Below are 18,006 nucleotides of genomic sequence, written 5' to 3'. Positions count from 1 at the left end.
GATTTGTCACTGTGAAATGAATATGAAGAATATTTAACCTTCATTGTGGTGAAGAACTTAAAACAAATTTATTTTTACCCAAAAGGCTTCTTTTGATACATCTGTTGAGCATGACAATGTTCCCATCGAACACATCTGCCATATTGCAAAAGCTTTGGTAGCTTCTGTGTGATTAATTCACAGAGAAGGGAAGAAGTTTTACAATATCTTTTGCCAATGAATACTGGTATTTGAGAGAAATCTGATGTAGCAGATAATTAGACCAATCATCTTGCAATTTTATCGTCGAAAAAGATTTTCAAAGCAAACTGTCATACCAGGAGCCAATTTTCAGTCCTGGCACACTCATTGTACATTTAGACTGAAATAAAGAATTGTTCAACTGTCAATGTTTTTCGTTTCTGCTTTTATGCATTTTTTCAGAAGGATAAAAAAATATGGCGAATGATGTAGTATCAGTGCTATCATTTCTGCATTTCCTTGACAACGGGTCAAATTATCTGATGTTTTTAGTCATTGATGTCATTTTGTTGCAGCTTTTCTTCATTTCCTTGGCAACCAGTCCAATTTTGCTCTACTAATGCAAGCAACAATTTGACCAGTATTGGTAAAGGCACTGTGAGGCCTTGATTAGGGTTCATTTCAGAATGCATTGTGGTTAGTGGTCAGGGTACCAGACTCTCTATTAGGGGATAGTGAGTTCTGACAATTGAGTATGGTGTTGTGCCCTTGAGCAGGGCACTTTTTTTCTCATCAGTTCATTGGATGATTTGTAGTGAGTAATTGTGATTGGGCCTTCGCCTATTGGATCATGATTGAATTAAGTTTTTACTCCAAATACAGGCCTCGAAATTAACATTTTATCCTGGTAGTCATTTTGACCGCCACATTTTAAATTTGGTGGTCATTTTAAGGAAACTGGTAGTCAATATTTTTTTTTGAACTGAATCATATTATCAGGCTTTTTGTATTCATGAAAAGAGAGGTCAATGTTATGGTGGGAGTCTCTGAACATGGCTGTACCCAAAAAATACAGGTCTGTACAGTGAAAAAAAAAAATAATACCGATGTTGGATAAAAAAACTGATTTTGCCAACAACTTCTAACTACTGACTCGTGCTTTATTGGAACCCAAATAACATGCAAACAGGTGGCACAATTCGTTCATGTTGTCTATCTTGCAATCGTATTTTTATACTTACAAGAGTTCTAAAGTGATCGCTGCGTTGTCTAATGTTTTGTAATGACAAGTAGAAGGAGTTTGAATTTTTTTTCCGTTGCAAGAAATATTTGCATAAATGTTGCAAAATGAAATTTAGTTTATTGGCATCTGTGAAGGCCCTGCGCCACAAAAAGGAAAGAAACGTTATGTGTATCAATTTCTTCAAGGCCAATTGCAATGTTGTATTGATGAAACGGTGCCCTCGCCATGCCATCAGACAAACCGGCAACCGCTGAAATACTAATTTTTTTCCATGGTGGTCAAAATGACCACCAGTTACAGAATTTGGAGGTCAAGCGTGGAAAAATGGTGGTCATTTGACGCAAGACCACCGCTAATTTCGAGCCCTGAAATACACATTTGATTCATGCTTCTATTCACAGGTTATGTACAAGTAGTGAATGCATCAACCAAAATTCTTGTCATAACAAGTTTTCAAAGATTGAAAATCTACACATTGCATGTAATATGATGATTTCATCAACAATTTGTGTTCACTGCTGAGCTTAGAACATCAGGCAAGATTGTTCTCCTTGCTTATAGAATGAGGAAAAGGCGTGCATTCTTCACAGCAATGACACCCTCCATTGGATGTGCCGTGATATTGCTTTGGAAGTTGTCAGTTGACCTGTGATCTGGAGAATTTATATTAACAATGTTGACTTGCCAGTCCTTTCTGTCATGGTTGCAAAGAATGATCTTACAAAAATTGGCAGGAAAAGCATTGTTTCCAATATCTATTTTCCAGCAATGAATGAAAATTATTGTGATTTATTTCAATCAGTGCATCACCTTCAAAGTTGTTCACATAAATTTAGTATTCCTTCACTTCAGTCCCCAGACCAAGTTCCATTATCATTCCTGGCGAATCTTTAAAGTTTCAGGGAGTCATAAACGGTTACTGGAGGAAAACATTTTCCTATGTTTCATAGGGGCTTCTTATGAAGTCATTTGTCAGATGAATGCCGACTCCTAAACCTGTTCACCCCAATTCCCTGCATGTGAACTGGTCCACATTCACCATTAACAACAATGAGTTCAGGCCAAATCATTTTGGCAAAAGGTTATGCTTCCTCCAATACTTGTGTAGTCCCTTTATTCAGTTCATGTCCGTTTTTTTCCTGAAGCAATTTTTGACTTGCTACAGTGCACCCTCCAAACCAATACGAAGCACCACAACCGACTAAGAAATTGCCTGTAGAAGCAAGCAAATTTTTTGGTTCACATGTTAAGATATATGGCTGATGCAAGAAATTTTCCACAATTCCTCAAATTGATGCAGTTTCCAGAAATACATGTTTATTAGAAGGCATACTGCTACAGTGTATTGATGTATGGATTGCCTGGCAGCCTGCATAAATCACTATGGTTTTGCATGCTGCAGGTGAACATAACTTGATTCCAAATTGGCTGCTAGTCTGTGATCCTATGGGGATACTGTGGAGTTTTAGGTTTCAATAGGGTGATACCATGTCCCGTTTGTAAAATGGTTTTCTGGTGGACAATTCCCAAGAAAGGGATAAATCATTAAGCATACAGGGGATTGTCAATGATAAGTGTCTGGATGTCCCCCTGGAAAACTACTCATCCATGGTAAATAACTTGAACAGCAGATAACAACAAAATTTTGTAGATTGTACTCTGGTGACACACCTTTAATATCTTGACATAAAAACAATAAGTACAAATATGATATTGCACAATATTTTCCATCTGGTATATGGAACAAGTTTCTACAAATAAATTACATTACCAAATATATAAATAAATATAATACATAACTTACGGTACCAAAATATATAATAAATAAATATACTACAACACTTACATGAAATAATCTCATACAACATTTACATTTCAGCTAGATAAATTCACGATAAAAAGAGGAAAAAAATAATCCTCTCAAAAAATCAAAATCTGTGTCAGATATGTGGGACAATTTATGACTACTGTAAACAGTATTAGTGATTTAATTTATTCTACAGCATGAGATTCTTTCCTGTCACATGCAGTGTTTGTGCTTTTTGGGAGAGTTTTTTCCATTTATATTGAATGTCTGTAATTTACTTCAAAAAACTACGGAGATAGAAAGCAAGGAAATTTTGACATCAACAGTTGCTGCTGGCTCCATCAAAAGAGTACAATGTCTCTGTAGATGATCTTGCAAGCTAAAACATCACTGCAGGTGGTATTTGCAGCTCTCAACATCGCTCTTTATCGGCATTGCTAAATAAGAAAAAAATGTAATAAAATATTTCGTAGAAAGTACTGTTTCAATATGAATGAAAGCTGCTGGATACCTGTGCCAGTCAAAGGATATATTTCAAGAAGAATTCATTGCGGTAGTGATAACTTGGAGAAAACATCAGCCTCTTGAAAAGGTTTAAATTTTATCTTAGCATTAGTGTGAGGGCATTAATGCAAATATACTGGCATGTGACAAACTACTGTGGAAAGATATACCATGTTATAGAAATGAATTGACATTTTTGAAACCATATTTGGTTGGCAAAATTTCTATTTACAAACAACAATTTGAGTATTTATATTGTCTGTGCTTGATTGTTGTGACAGTAAACAAGATCAATTAGCAATCATTATCACACAGCCTGGACAAATTGTTTCAGCATCTTACATCACAACTTTACTGAGAAAAAAAGTTACTTTCAGAATCTGGATACAAATTTACAGTCTGGCTCTATTTGCACTTTTCTTTGGTGAATTTCAATGTTCAAATTTCCAATGATTTAAATAAGTAATTGCTCTGATTGTACAGTTATATAGTACTACAGTCATGCTGGTTCAGATTTATCATGAAAAGATTGGAATTACAAAACAACAAAGTACACCAAAAGTGAAGAGAATAAATATCAAGAGAAGAGAATCGCTTTTTACATTTGTTACGTCAATTTTAGAGAGAAAGTAATAACATAAATTGCATTGTCACTAATTTCAGTAAAATTCTACATATTTGAAGTTGTTAATCAGTTAAATGCCACATGGATGTTGCTAGGAAGTCACACTGTCTGCTTTCATAATTGTGTAAGCTGTACCACAGTCCCTTCGTGGTTGTACTTACACATGTATCCTTTTGCAGATCAATGACTTATTACAGCCTAAGCATTATCACATAAAATTTGCATTTTGAAATTTTCTGTCATGTCATCACATTGTAGGACCACAATGTTTATGAGTACAATGCCAGGCTGTTCACCAGACACACTACTGAACGTACAAATGTTCAGCTTTTCCAACACAGTGTATTTCAAACCTCTGAAAGTGAAATGTATTTATTTTCATTCTATTGAATTTAATTCTTTTGACTCTGCTCTGTAGAAATGTTCAGGGCAGCGACAACAGACAGGGTGTCTGGCTAGTCTCTGACGGTGAAGTTACATGAAAAGACATTTTAGCTCTGTGTTCTGTGATAAGTACATGCACATTTTCTGGTTAGGGAACCCAAAGTTCACAGAGAGAGTTAAAGGATTTGATAATTGCCAAAGGGCCATCCATCTCTCTGTATCAAAGCTACATTTGGTCCTATTGTTTTACAGAAATCTTATAAACATTCTGGCAGATGGTGGGAGAGGGAGCACTGATCAGTATTTGTTGATCTAAGTTCTTGAAAAGTCCATTAGGACTGTGTCTGAGACATTTTCTATCTCGTGTAAGCACACTTCCAGACATAAATGATAGCACACCATGGTGCCATGAACACTGCATAAAATCAACAATGATAAAATGAAAATATTTCAACTTGCTAAACTCACAAGAATGATCCTCTTTGGGAATTCTTAATTACAGTATTATGGATATGTATGAATATTAACATCTTTCTAATGTTTTTGTACAATTTGGGATTGAACAGCACAGAAATGAAATAAAACATATCAATTTATAAATAAATAAATAAATAAATAAATAAATAAATAAATAAATAAATAAATAAATAAATAAATAAATAAATAAATAAATAAATACAAATGCAGTGCTATGGCAGAAACAAGTATTTCATTGCAGTACTGAACTAGGTAAAATACTGGATCATTCTCCACACACTATTACAGTAACTGTATTACCCTAGTTAGTGATGTGTCTACATGTGTGTTCATGGCTTGGTTCCAAATCATCGAATACTAGGGTGAACACGACTACTGATGAGATTTTCACAGCTGTCTGTCTCCATAACAACCTCCATGGTGAAATTAACATAACACCAGTATCAATTGTAATGTCAAAATGGTTATCTGCTGTATGTCAGATTACATGTATGACATTGAATTGTAAACAATCACTCATTCTTAAGAACACTGAATTAAAAATATAGAATTTTTTCATAATTAAATTAATTATATTAATTGAGATAATTTTAGGTGAGTACATTAGTAGAAGTACAGCCTTGTTGTCTTCTTTCCAGTCTGCGATGTAAAAACTGACTCCCTCTCTTCCATTTTCTGTATCCAAGAACAGCTCCGACACCATACAGCACCAGGCAAACATATCCCAAGATCTGTACAAATCAAGACAAATAAAGCTGTATAATAAACTAAAATAAATACAATTCTTTCTTTTCATCTCAGAACAACACAACCTACAACAGGTCAAAGTATTATTATTTATACAATATTAGAATTTGTTGAAATTAATACTTATTTGTCAATAAAAATTATAAAATAAACTCCAGTATCACTGTGGTCATGATTCACTCTTTCACCATCAATGTTGGTCTTATCTCATTTTTTTCTACAGCAGAATTTGACCTCCATACATAGACATGGGGTGACAATAAACTGACATCCTTCTACTGAACATTTAAATATCAAACCTGAATACTTGTTGATGTTTCATGAGTATCTACAGGACAGATTGTAAAGTCTAGGTTTTCACTGAATGCGTCTGTTTTCTCCTATCTCAAATCCATTATTCATACACACTGTACAATACTGCTTTATAATTTCAATGAAAGCTACACCAGAAGGTTATTGGCTTTCCTTTCTAATCTCCTGTTGCAAAAGTACATGCAGTAAATGCGTGCATTGGTATGTGTATTTTCATTCAAAATTGAAGAAGAAAATCATATGCCAAGTCGTAAGGCAGAAAGTCACAGGAAAATGTCTGTATATATTGGATTTAATGCATTGAAGGAAATTATGTAGAAAATTTGAGACAGTGTAGAGAATGTAAAATCTTGTTTCAGTGAAATTTTTGCAACTAATTTAACTGTCTGCTTTTACATTAATTAATGTTTTTTTTTGTTTTTCTCTACAATTTGTTGTTATTCAGTTTCAAAAGAATTCATCGAGTCAAAATTTTGAAAGACAACCACTAATTTTGAACAGTGAAGTTTTCAAGCACCATTAGAGTCTATGCGAAAAGATAGAATATGGAACCTGAATACGTTTGTTGGCGGTTGATTTGTTCAGGCTGTTACAAGCCATTTACAGCATGCAAATATAGGAGACATTTCCTGTCTTTTTTTTAGCACAAATCACCTGTACTTTGCGGTCACAGCTGCGTGATGTGTAGAAACACAGTGTATTATGCTTCTACAAAGACCACTGAAGTGAATACAATGTCAGCTCACACATTTGACATTGCACTGACTTCAATCCAAAATGTCACTGCAGCAGAAAACTGAAACAGATTACAAGCACTTGTTTCTATGGAAACGGTGTTCAGAAAAATTCTTTCAAATCAACTCATTACACACATTTTGAATCTCAAATGAGGCATGAAATTCATATTTCTATTATCCAAACTATTATGAACCATACATCCTCTAGACATGTGATAAATAATATTTTATTGTTTTTGCTAGTCAATCATCTGTGGGCAAAGAGGATGTTATACACACATACTGACGTGAAAGACAGATTAGATGATTGTGCGACTGTTGTACAGAGTATGATCAAAGGGCACTTTCTTCCATTTCAGTTCACCATAGGGGTCTGTTTGGCCGTTGCTGACGTCTGCCTAGTCATCAGTCATGTCTGTAGTTTTGTATAGAGCACATCTGGACTTGGAGAACACACTCACAAATTTGTTCTAAATCTCTGAGTAACAGGGCACATTGCAAAGAAACAAATGATAAACGTGGAAGATTTCATGAATTGTAAATTTCTATCAAAAAGCACACTACAGTGCTGTGTTTATCATCACAACTCAGAGGCATATCAGAGAATATTGTTTCTACTAAAAAGGAGTGTGAAAGATATAAATTTCAAAATCGTAAATGAATAAATAACTGGCATTCAATATTTATGGAATTTTTGCTTTGAATTGTAAAGTGGAAATTCTTAATTGATATGTAAGCACTGTTGGTGTGTGTTTGTTTGTTTTTCAATGACTATACTTACTACTCCAGTGGGTAGTTGCACAGCTGTCCAATCAGAGTACTTATTTTGGTAGATGACACAGGCTGAACCAATCAGTGAAGACGCTACTAAATATAGGAATGACAGGAAAAGGCAGAGGAGAAAATCCTGTAAAATAGGAAAAAATATCTTTCAAATTCAAGTTCATTGTATTTCTATAAATTATCATCAAAAGTTTATATTGGAGTGAGTAGCACTAAGTTGCAGCACAGGTAATATATTAGTTTTTTGTGACTTTGAGACAAGCATTCAGGGATACCAAAGAGATGAATTAAGACTACACTCAAACTCATATTATGTTATAATGATTACATTAATATGGACAAATTAAAAGAAAATCCTACCACTTGCTGGCACTTTTCCCCACAATATTCATTCATTTAAGAAATTCATCTATCATTGAATGTTAATGCTATCCTCACTCATTTATTTATTTATTTATTTATTTACTTGCTGGGAACAGGGCTTTCGCCCAATTACAATTGTTACTTATCTAATGTTACTTATCTTAATAAATTTTCTTGTACAGTCCTACCAAAACTACTTTCATTGCACTGAACAGTAGCTTTTGGCATTTGAATTGTAAGACCAATCACTATATAATGGGTATTTCATTTTTAGTCAGAAACAGTGTAACTATTTTTGCACGCTCATCAAAAATCCTGAAACTCTGATCAAAATTGTGAGAAACTGTTACCATGCTATTCAGTTATTCCAAGGCGTTAACATATGCCCTGATAACTTTGTATCAATCAACTCACATCAATTCTCTCTAACATGCCATGTTTCCTGATGGCTTAACTTCCATAGGAAATCACAAGATTTTTAGACTGCAGATCGGCCCATGCAGTCTGACTTTTGACCTTGATTTAGCTGTGACATTAAAATGCATTAGATTCAGTGTTACATCAGCTGCATATCCCCAGGCATTGATCATGTCAATTTCACCCAAAGGAAATCAAATACCGATACAAAACCAACTCAATCTATTTTTAAAGTCTAGATAACGCTGTTATAAAGCCAACCTGCTCTATACTGAACTTTTGTATGTAAAATTTTCCAGAATTAGCACAGTGCACAAATTTACTTGACAATAAGGTGATATGAAGTCTACTGCCCTGGTATAACAATCTCCATGACAACCAGTACACTGCTGGTTTTCACTGCAATATGGGGGAAGTAGGAAAGTGAAATGGTATAACCCATCTGATTTTAAGACTTTTGGGGTACTTCACTTTTTAATGGCATCACTATTCTAATCGTAAGATTGGTTGGAGACTAGCTGTCGCTGTAGACGCTTCAAATGTCATTGCTAGTGTCGTATCTGTGACAATATGACTAGGCTGATCCATGGATCAGATAAAAGCCCCCTTCAATCTCACTAATGATGCTAATTTCAGTATTACACTACTTTCAATACCACAGCTGTATCACTTCATATCACTAGTTATCATATATGCTTATCAACTTAGACAAGACATCATCAAAACAGCTTGCAGTCTTCCTCCACCACAGCCACATTTGTACTACAATAAAATGCAAGCATACTTTAAACAAAAATAATAAAATTGTCTCAGATTATTATTAAAAGGAGAAGGAGGTAAGACTCGGTTTCCACTACTTTCAGTTTACATAGATAATTTTGCATTGTATCTTTCTCAAATTGCTATTCATGCACCTTATTCAATAACTTGACCCTCTAACATACATGCATTTCCAGGTTCTAGGACTGGAATGTTGCATTTTTTTTTCTCGGAATGACTTCTGTTCAAAAGACAATTGTTTTTGTTTGAACCCTACGCAGGTTTCAACAAGTAGGTTGTGTAAAGGAAGTCTAGCCCTGATCTGAATGCCAATAATTACAGCTATGGTCTTCCACAATTAAAGATAACCTTCTGAAAATAACTAAGAATCCATATTGCTTGAAAGAAAAGTGATTAACTAATGGCAATGAAATGCTAACACATTAGTCTCAGTAATACAGTATATATGGGATATGGGATATATGGCATGTATGTCAGACTTTGACATACATGTGTAGTGATGAAATCAGGTTTCATTCTTGGTCAAGGAGAAACTGCAGTACAGATACAGGAATGGACAACTGCAATGATGACTGCCATGGAGGAGTGGGACTGACAGAGTGTAGCAAAACTGTGTAAAATGAAAGAATGTCCAGGTGGCTTGAACGTAAATTAATGATACAAGTGATATGGTTCCAACTTCTGTCTTAGTGATAAATAACAAATTGAAGGGGTTTTATTGTTTTTATTTGTGCATTATCACATGTATGGTACTTCATTATCAATATGATATCAATATAATTTGATATCATATTCCTATTACAATAACCAAAGGAGTTTGAATCGTACAATATGCTACAATATATTTGTACAGTATGCATGCAAATAAGGGCAGAGAGTCCCCATGGCCCCATTGGTATGCAAATGTGGAGTTCAGCTGAAATTTTACCTGTAATCTTACCAGTTATTAAAACAATACTGTTTCACAGCACATTACAAAACTTTCGACAATGTTTACATAGAGTTCAATGAACAAATGCAGTTTAACTGAACTAACAAAAAAAGAGAGTGTTTTAATGTAACATTTTCAATTGAATAATAATTTGTAGTATCCATCACCAATACAAGCTTCAAGGAGAGTTGGAATCGTGCCAACAGGTATGTCGGTGAAAACAGAGATTCTACTGTTAAAGCCACGTGACTTATCTTGTAACAATTTTACTTCCAGGTGTGATATGCATCCACATCCTTGTAGCTAATACACAATGCATGGCAATACGACCTTTCTTTAAAAGTGCCGCTCTTCACCGGAAGTCTCTTGGCATATCATGTTCAGAGACAAAGGGTATATGATAATACATTTATGCACAAAATACGGTTATGTCTGGACTTAGGCACTATGCGTGATGTATTGATATGCCTCATATTGACTATCATCCATACATGACTGATTTTTTTAATAACCTTACATCATTCCACATTAGACGCTTAAATTACTTTCCATGCTCTTTAGAAACATCTTTTGTCAAGTAGCATGATTAACAGCAAACTACTGAACTATCTTCTGCTTGTCATGTGTGCATACACTCCCGTTAACACTTCAATAAATTTTCAGATATTCTAATTTTTAGCTTGTAAAACATTTCAAATGCTCTTTAATTTGCATAAGCAGAGTAGTCTGCTACAAAATTCATTATAATACCAAATGCATTGTAATAAATATTTGATCATAAATCATACTTATGTTTGACTATATGACTGAAAATTTCTGTCAAAATTTTTGTCTTTGTATCTTTCAAAAGGCCTTTTCTTGTATAAGGAACAGAATTAAACAATGATACATTGCATGAATGATACTTATCGTAGATTTCAAACCACTTGAGAGACAAACACTTAAGCAAAAAATAACTTGCATACAAGATCAACCTGAATACACAGAGTGATCTCCCTTGAGACATGAGGAACTAGACAGTCACTCCTGTCAGCTTGACACAGAATCACTCAGACAAATTTAAAATCAAGATTTAGAAAATGAGTCAATTTTCTTTTGGCAGAGAGTCAACCAGTGTAATTAACACTGCACAATGAGTAAAATCTATGCATTGCATTATATGTGTGCTAAGTTTTGTCGCTAACAGGTTGTACATGCATGTTATAGGGACAATGGCTTTTGTAAGGTTAGACAAACCTTTAATGATTTTTTTGGGTATTGTTCTGGTAGAAATCAGGTACATGTTCATATTCTCTCAGTGTGTTGAAATGTGAAGTATTAGTCTTGAAAACAATGTGTGTACAATATGTGTGCAATATGAGTACAATGTGAGTACAATGTGTGTACAATGTGTAATGTCATTGATGACAAACTTAGGTCCTGACTAAAATTCACTTACTAACAACAGCATAAAACTACACACATACACAGCTTGTAAAGACAAGTTGAACAGAAAGCATTTCAACAAGATTTTTGGAGTAGAACAAGGCATGGGAACAAAAATAATGCACAATACATCAAGCGGTACAGGAAACGCAGCATCAATTTGAGATTAAAAGAAGTGTAGTCTTTTGATTGAAATGAGAGAAAGATAAGAATACATCCTCCATCATCGGATGACAGAGAAATTCAGGTGAATCTAAGTAGAGATATCAACTTATTGTGAAAGAGACTTGACAGTTATAATATTACAAAATTATCGATACTTACAAATAGATGCCAGTTGATGGGCATTTTACGTGACAGGCCAGTGGAATGAAAGAATACGATGGCAGTGGTTGCCAATAGCGACACGACCGATGTAAATACGAAGAATCTGGATCTACCAGCCAGGGGCAGTGACAAATAATTCAAACCTGCATAATTAGCTGTGGTTACACACACTAGAGAAGCTATGGTAAATATCTGCAACAAAGAGAAACAGAATTATTCTTACTAAAATATTCAGAAATTTTACATTTACTTGTATTCATTTTAATACAACTTTTGTTCAAAAACTGTTCATATTGTGTAATGGCCAACCATTCAGTAAGATTTATGAGGACACACACTTGATAATTACAATATAGCAGTACAGGGATATTTTGGTTTTATTGTTAAACAGGACAACTGATTACAGTATTTTACAGAGCTCTGTATATCTTAAAATGTTGAATAAAAATCCAAAACAATGAATTTGTTATACAAAATAATGAATTTGTTTTATGTCTTCCTTTCTATAATATCTTCAGATAGTTTTCATTCTCAGAATTGGCAAATTCTGTGGGTAAACATAGCTAAAGAACCAGAAAACACTTCATTCACAGAACAAAGGGTTGTGATTTTTGAAGAAAACTATTACCCTAGATCTACAATTCAAATTCTAGAACATGTCTGAGGGGCATTTAACATCACAGAACAGAAGAATATGAATATGAATTTATGGAAAAACTCAGCAGGAAAAGGAGATGAGATCTGGCAGCACAATGATGGCTGAATAAAGTATACTTTTATCAGCATTACTGTTTGTGTCTTCACAGTTTTTGAAGTGCTTTGTAAAAAGATCATGTACACGGCTGAAAAAATTGCATTCATTGATTTTTTGCAATGGTTTAAGTCTCTATAACACTGCTAAGTATGTAATGACATGCAATGTCCTGCAGCTATTGAAACTGAGATGCAAGCTGTTATCCAATATTCGTCCAGTTCAGGATATGGCTTCTACTAGAATTCTTAAGAGACTCAATATAATATTTTGACGGTGGTATTTAAGGGTAATATGTCAGAATGGATCAAGAAATAAAATATGATTAACGAGATAATCTTTACTGACAGCTAAAACAGAAAAAATTTATGACTTTGATGCTGTCACCATGAAGAAATAAGATTCCCACTTATAATTCATTTTCTGTTAAAAAATGAACCAGTTTCATCACAGGAGCAAATATTATTAAAATGATGCAAAATTTTGCAAAATTTACCAAAATTTGTAATATTTTAATTTTGCTGAGGAAATATTGAATTACTGACCAAAACAAAACCAACAGTGTGTGACCAAAGGCCCTGGAAGATTTGACAATAATTCTGTAAGTCCTGAGTGATGATAAACTGATAGTACAAAAAAGAGTTGCTGTATAGGCAATTGGTTATTCATACATTTGTCCTCAATGCTAAATTCTGCTACTGGAATATGTCATTTATTTTCATATTTCAACTTTCCTTCACTACATTATCAACATATTGAATGCAATCAACATACTGAATGCATGAACATCTAAGTGACATTACATTAATCAAAATATATTAAACCCTGAACTGCAACATTCTTAAGTCCTTTAAATCTTGGAACGTTCATTTTGCTCGCAAGTAAAACCAGACTACATTTATGTCGTCATAGTGGCACTCTTTGCTTCAAATATTAGTAAGATGGTCAGTTTTGGTACACAATGTCACCTTCATGCTGGACTTTTGAAGTGTTGTCATATTTCAGAGCATACACAGAATTTTGTGACGATGTTTGCAGAATTTAAATATACTATATGTTTATAATTTTGTGAATATTATAATATTATCAATTTCATGGAGGTGAAACATTATCTGCAAGCTGCTTTAAATATACAAAATTATTGTGCTGGAATTTTTCAAAACTGTAAAATAATATCACTCCTTCACTTCAGAATGGAAGCCTAGGCCAATTTTTCTGCCGTCTTGCTTCTAATTTTCTCTGAACCGATCTTTATTGGTAACCTCAATGACAGTTAATAAGTCAGGTAGATAATGTCCAGGTGTTATGACTATCATTACAAATAAGGAATAGATTGTAATCGGAGATAATTTACAGTATAGTGTGAACTTTCAAGAATACAATTTATTGGAAAATTGTTACTCCATAGATTTTTTGTCTTTATTGAAATGTTTATATTGACTTGCATAAAACAAGAAAATTACAGTAATTGTCACAGAATGAAATAGCTTTGATAATCAGACAAATACTCATGGTTAAATTTTAAATTACCTTTAAGATGCAGCTGTATTTTTTTAAAACTTCAATAAATTTACATTTCAAATGACTGTAATTTTTTATAAACTTGAAAAAAATCAATATTTACAAAAAGAAATTGAAGTTAAAATTTTAATCGAAAATGCTCACACTTTCAACATTATTACAGCATCAGAAACCTTTGGGCTTAAGCTGTGACAGTGTAATGGTGTTCTGACCTTTGACATTCAAACTACACATTTCAAACAGTGCCTCCTACGCGCATCTACCATAACAACATTGATCTACTGTGACAAAAGAGAAAATAACGTGTGACCAGCCATATTTTTTTATATAAATACAGAGAAAAACTGCATTACCTGTGAGCTAAGTTAAATATTACTTTTTCCCTCTTCTCAGTTGTTGGTATATTTTAAGGAAACCCTTGACTACATGTGTGCATTGCCTACATACATACATCTGTTAAAGGCCTAACTCTTGATCCTTGTGTTTCAAAATTGTAAATGTGAACATTGAATGTTCATCTCTTAGTCTTAAAGGCCTAACTCCTGATCACTATGTCTCACGATAATAAATGTATTACATGCTTTTAAAGCATCAAGATTCAATACAAAATCAATTTCCTATCAGTACTGCAGTAGGTATGAGTCTTGGCCTTCATATAGCAGATTTCCTTCAAGGGATGTCATTGCTTGAATGAATACAGTAAGTCTCATTCTTCTTTTCTTCCTCAATATAGTTTAATCACCTTTGTCCTTCATAATCAGATTGGCAATAGATGTGAACACTAATCAAATCACATTTGTAGCTGCAGCTAGCCGATAATGCTGTCTTGATATGTAATTTTTCACCGACTTCCTCAAATGCATCCAAGGTTGTATATACCTATACCGAAGCATTTTTGTTATCTCAGCAAATATCCTGATAAAAATTCAATTCCAAGTCTGTTTTCTGACGATTATTTTCATTTAACACCACACAAGCCAACCAATTATCATCCATTATTCTGAGTTGTAGATGATGAGGAACCCATAAGTTAACTTTACAACTTTTGCAATATCTCCATGTTTCAACAAAAAATAATGGGTACATTTGGATCAACTACAATATTCACATTATCTATTATGCCAATCATCAGAAAAAACTTGATGACACACAGCTGACAATGAGAACATACAATATGAAATGTTAATTGATCCATAAATGTTTTCCTTGGTAAATGAAACTGTGCCTGGGCAACATCACTGCAACTTTGAATCTGTACAACCAGCTTGCATTTCTTTCATTCATTGGCTATTCACTGTACAGTACATAGTATAATCAGTAGCCAATGTATGGTCCATTTAAGAATTGAAAATCTGGTTTTAAAGCTTGATGTATTTCCAAGAGGGTTTATTTCATTATTGAATGCATTTATTTCTACTAGTAAGATTAATGCCTTTCATCTTCTGTACAGAAATTGAACCAACACACTTCTCTGACATGGTTACAATATGATCATAATTTATGTTATACCCTAACAGATACAATTCTGTTACAGCTTGTCAACTCCTTAAGTATATTAGTCTGCAGAAGGATGGCAATTAAATTAACTTTCTTACTTCCTACATCCTACAACAGAGACGTGCAAAATCTTCATTCAATCATCATTACAGTACCCTGCAAGTTGTTGCAGTATATTTATGAAAAAAGATCATTAAATGTAAGATAAAATGACCAACCTCTATATATCTTCATATTCCATAAATGCAGATTTAGATTTACAAATATATTCATGCATGTTAGACATAGAACTGTGTTTTCATTCGTTACTGACATTTGAACAGTCCAAATCCTGAATAAGCCAAAACAATATGTATTTTCACCCATTTAGCTTGGTCTGTTACAGCAGCTTCAGTCCGTAAAAATCATTATTACAATATCTATGTTTTGAAGAGTCTTCAAATGTTCAATTTTTTGTTAAAATGCAACACATAGGACATGTTATGCTTCACTAGTTTTAACCACCTTGACCTGATGGTGAAAGATGAACTTGGCAATGGCAGGATAAAGAGAAATATTTACCGGCTAATAAATAAATAAATAAATAAATAAATAAATGAATGAACAAATAAATAAATAAATAAATAAATAATAATAATAACTTTATTCCAATACTATCTAGTTATTCCATACAGTATGGTAAAATTATAACAAAAGTATTAACAATTATTTAAAAAAAGTTATAAAAAACTGATAAAATAGTAGCGCCTGAAATAGCTTCTACCCCCAAAAAAGACTATCCAAAACGGGACAGCAGCTTCACCTGACTTAATATGTGGACACATGACTTGTAAAACGCTATCAATACAATGCGAAGTGAGTACAACGAACAGCATGTCATTAGATGTCTGAAAACTCAGGTTGTCCGAAAACTATCACACTGAGTGTATTATGCCCAGTTATCAAAGGCTTGTCTGTGGGTCTGTGTGTCTGTGTGTGACATAGGTGTATCACATATATGAATATAGATAGGTATACTAGTAATTCTTTATTTCTGTTAGATAACTTTCTAAACCTAGATCATTTTTCAACGATTTATATATTTTAACTTATTTCCTACTGCACTTAATAGACTTTGACCTTCATATTTAAATATCGAACTTTTTAATGTGCAACTAATATACAATATTTTGACATGCCAAATAATATTATAATCGCCAACACTTTTCTGCTACTCTGCCTACTGAAACAGATTTCTCTTTGACGCGCGAATGAGGGTGATACATCCCAAGTGTGAAACTGTAGTAAATAACAAACTTAACACCTAGTACAATCAAAGAATCATTAACATATTTCTTTTTCTTGAACAATAATTTTATACATCTGGTATTTACTAAAAATCCATTGTCATGATTGTATATATAACGGTACTCACAATGTGAAGCAACTTGAGAGCTCCGGGCGCTGTTCTCAAAAAGCTGTAATCAACACGCACTCTCACACTGTCTACGCTGGTTGGGGGCAAAGGAACCGTTGTAATTTCTTGCTGACTGTCGGGAGTCGACGCTGTCTCTACATCAAAATCATTCATACCTTCTGCCATTGTGATAGCCCAGCGGTACTGAAAGTGGACACAATAAACCGAAATGGGAGCTGTATCTTGTCCTCAGGATCTATCACACCGGAGCGCTCACTGAAATTGATTCTTCCCGAAGTCCTCGATAACAAACTCTATTGCTAAGACATATTTGACGACGGTGTTAAAAATGACGGAAACCTTGTGATGCAGTGAAAAGTAGATATCTTGAATCCCGCTCTTTGAAGATCGGAGACCCGAAAGATGCAATAAATTATGAATGAGAAAAAAGGCAGGTTCATAGCAGACGTACTTCCGGACTTGTAAATTTACATATCTATGTTTGAAAGATCGTAGCTGATTGGTTATGAAATAAATAATTTGTGTTTGTAAACTAATCGGCAGTAGCGTCTCGTTGAGCTATGGCGATCGCTCTTTCAGATGACTGGCTACTCCCCCTTTTACAAAAATGATAGAAGAATTTTTATGTGTGATTTGTCTCTTTTGCAAAAGTAAAATTTGTTGGAATAAGATAATAATATGTGACAATCATAATTACTGATATATCAAAATGCAATTGACATTTTCGCAAGTGAACAAAAATTATGAATACCAACAACGGGGGTTTGTTTGAAGATCAAAACAGCCGGGGTTTCCCTCTTCACACATGACCTATACAATGGCGGAGTTTCTAGTGCTGGAAGATGCACGGGATGTCTAACGAGTACCCTCCCCCTTACCTGTCAATCCGATTTTTTGTGAAGATTTTCTAGCTCAACAGATATCCAAAGTAACTCACGGATGTTATCGTATTCGTCAACTGGTTCGGGAATATTCTGCAACACAATAAGAAGAATTC

General features: G+C 33.9%; 1 protein-coding gene across 2 annotated transcripts; it reads right to left on the bottom strand.

Moving 5' to 3' along the window:
- Window positions 1-2,847: 2,847 nt before the first annotated feature.
- Window positions 2,848-17,984, bottom strand: LOC139148335 (CKLF-like MARVEL transmembrane domain-containing protein 4). 2 transcript variants are annotated; one of them, XM_070719730.1, is made up of 5 exons: window positions 17,888-17,984; window positions 17,007-17,192; window positions 11,821-12,015; window positions 7,579-7,704; window positions 2,848-5,732 (listed from the first exon to the last, which is right to left on the bottom strand). In XM_070719730.1, exons 2-5 carry the CDS (start codon window positions 17,172-17,174, stop codon window positions 5,592-5,594), a joined length of 630 nt encoding a protein of 209 aa, XP_070575831.1. In that variant the 5' UTR covers window positions 17,175-17,192; window positions 17,888-17,984; the 3' UTR covers window positions 2,848-5,591. The 2 variants fall into 2 exon arrangements, with proteins under 2 accessions (XP_070575831.1, XP_070575830.1); XM_070719729.1 differs by lacking the exon at window positions 17,888-17,984 and having other exon boundaries at window positions 17,007-17,478.
- Window positions 17,985-18,006: the final 22 nt, after the last annotated feature.

Source organism: Ptychodera flava, chromosome 13 (genome assembly GCF_041260155.1).
Source record: "Ptychodera flava strain L36383 chromosome 13, AS_Pfla_20210202, whole genome shotgun sequence".
In the NCBI taxonomy this organism is placed as follows: Eukaryota; Metazoa; Hemichordata; class Enteropneusta; family Ptychoderidae; genus Ptychodera; species Ptychodera flava.
This window is presented reverse-complemented; position numbering and strand designations above follow the sequence as displayed.

What these genes read in the sequence shown, in the direction of transcription:
- LOC139148335 (XM_070719730.1), bottom strand. Translation starts at nt 17,174, where the DNA reads ATGGCAGAAGGTATGAATGATTTTGATGTAGAGACAGCGTCGACTCCC. An exon ending in CTCTCAAGTTGCTTCACATT is followed by an intron (nt 12,016 to 17,006) that starts GTGAGTACCGTT and finishes TCTTTGTTGCAG; the next exon opens with ATATTTACCATAGCTTCTCT. An exon ending in TGCAACTACCCACTGGAGTA is followed by an intron (nt 5,733 to 7,578) that starts GTAAGTATAGTC and finishes TGATTTGTACAG; the next exon opens with ATCTTGGGATATGTTTGCCT.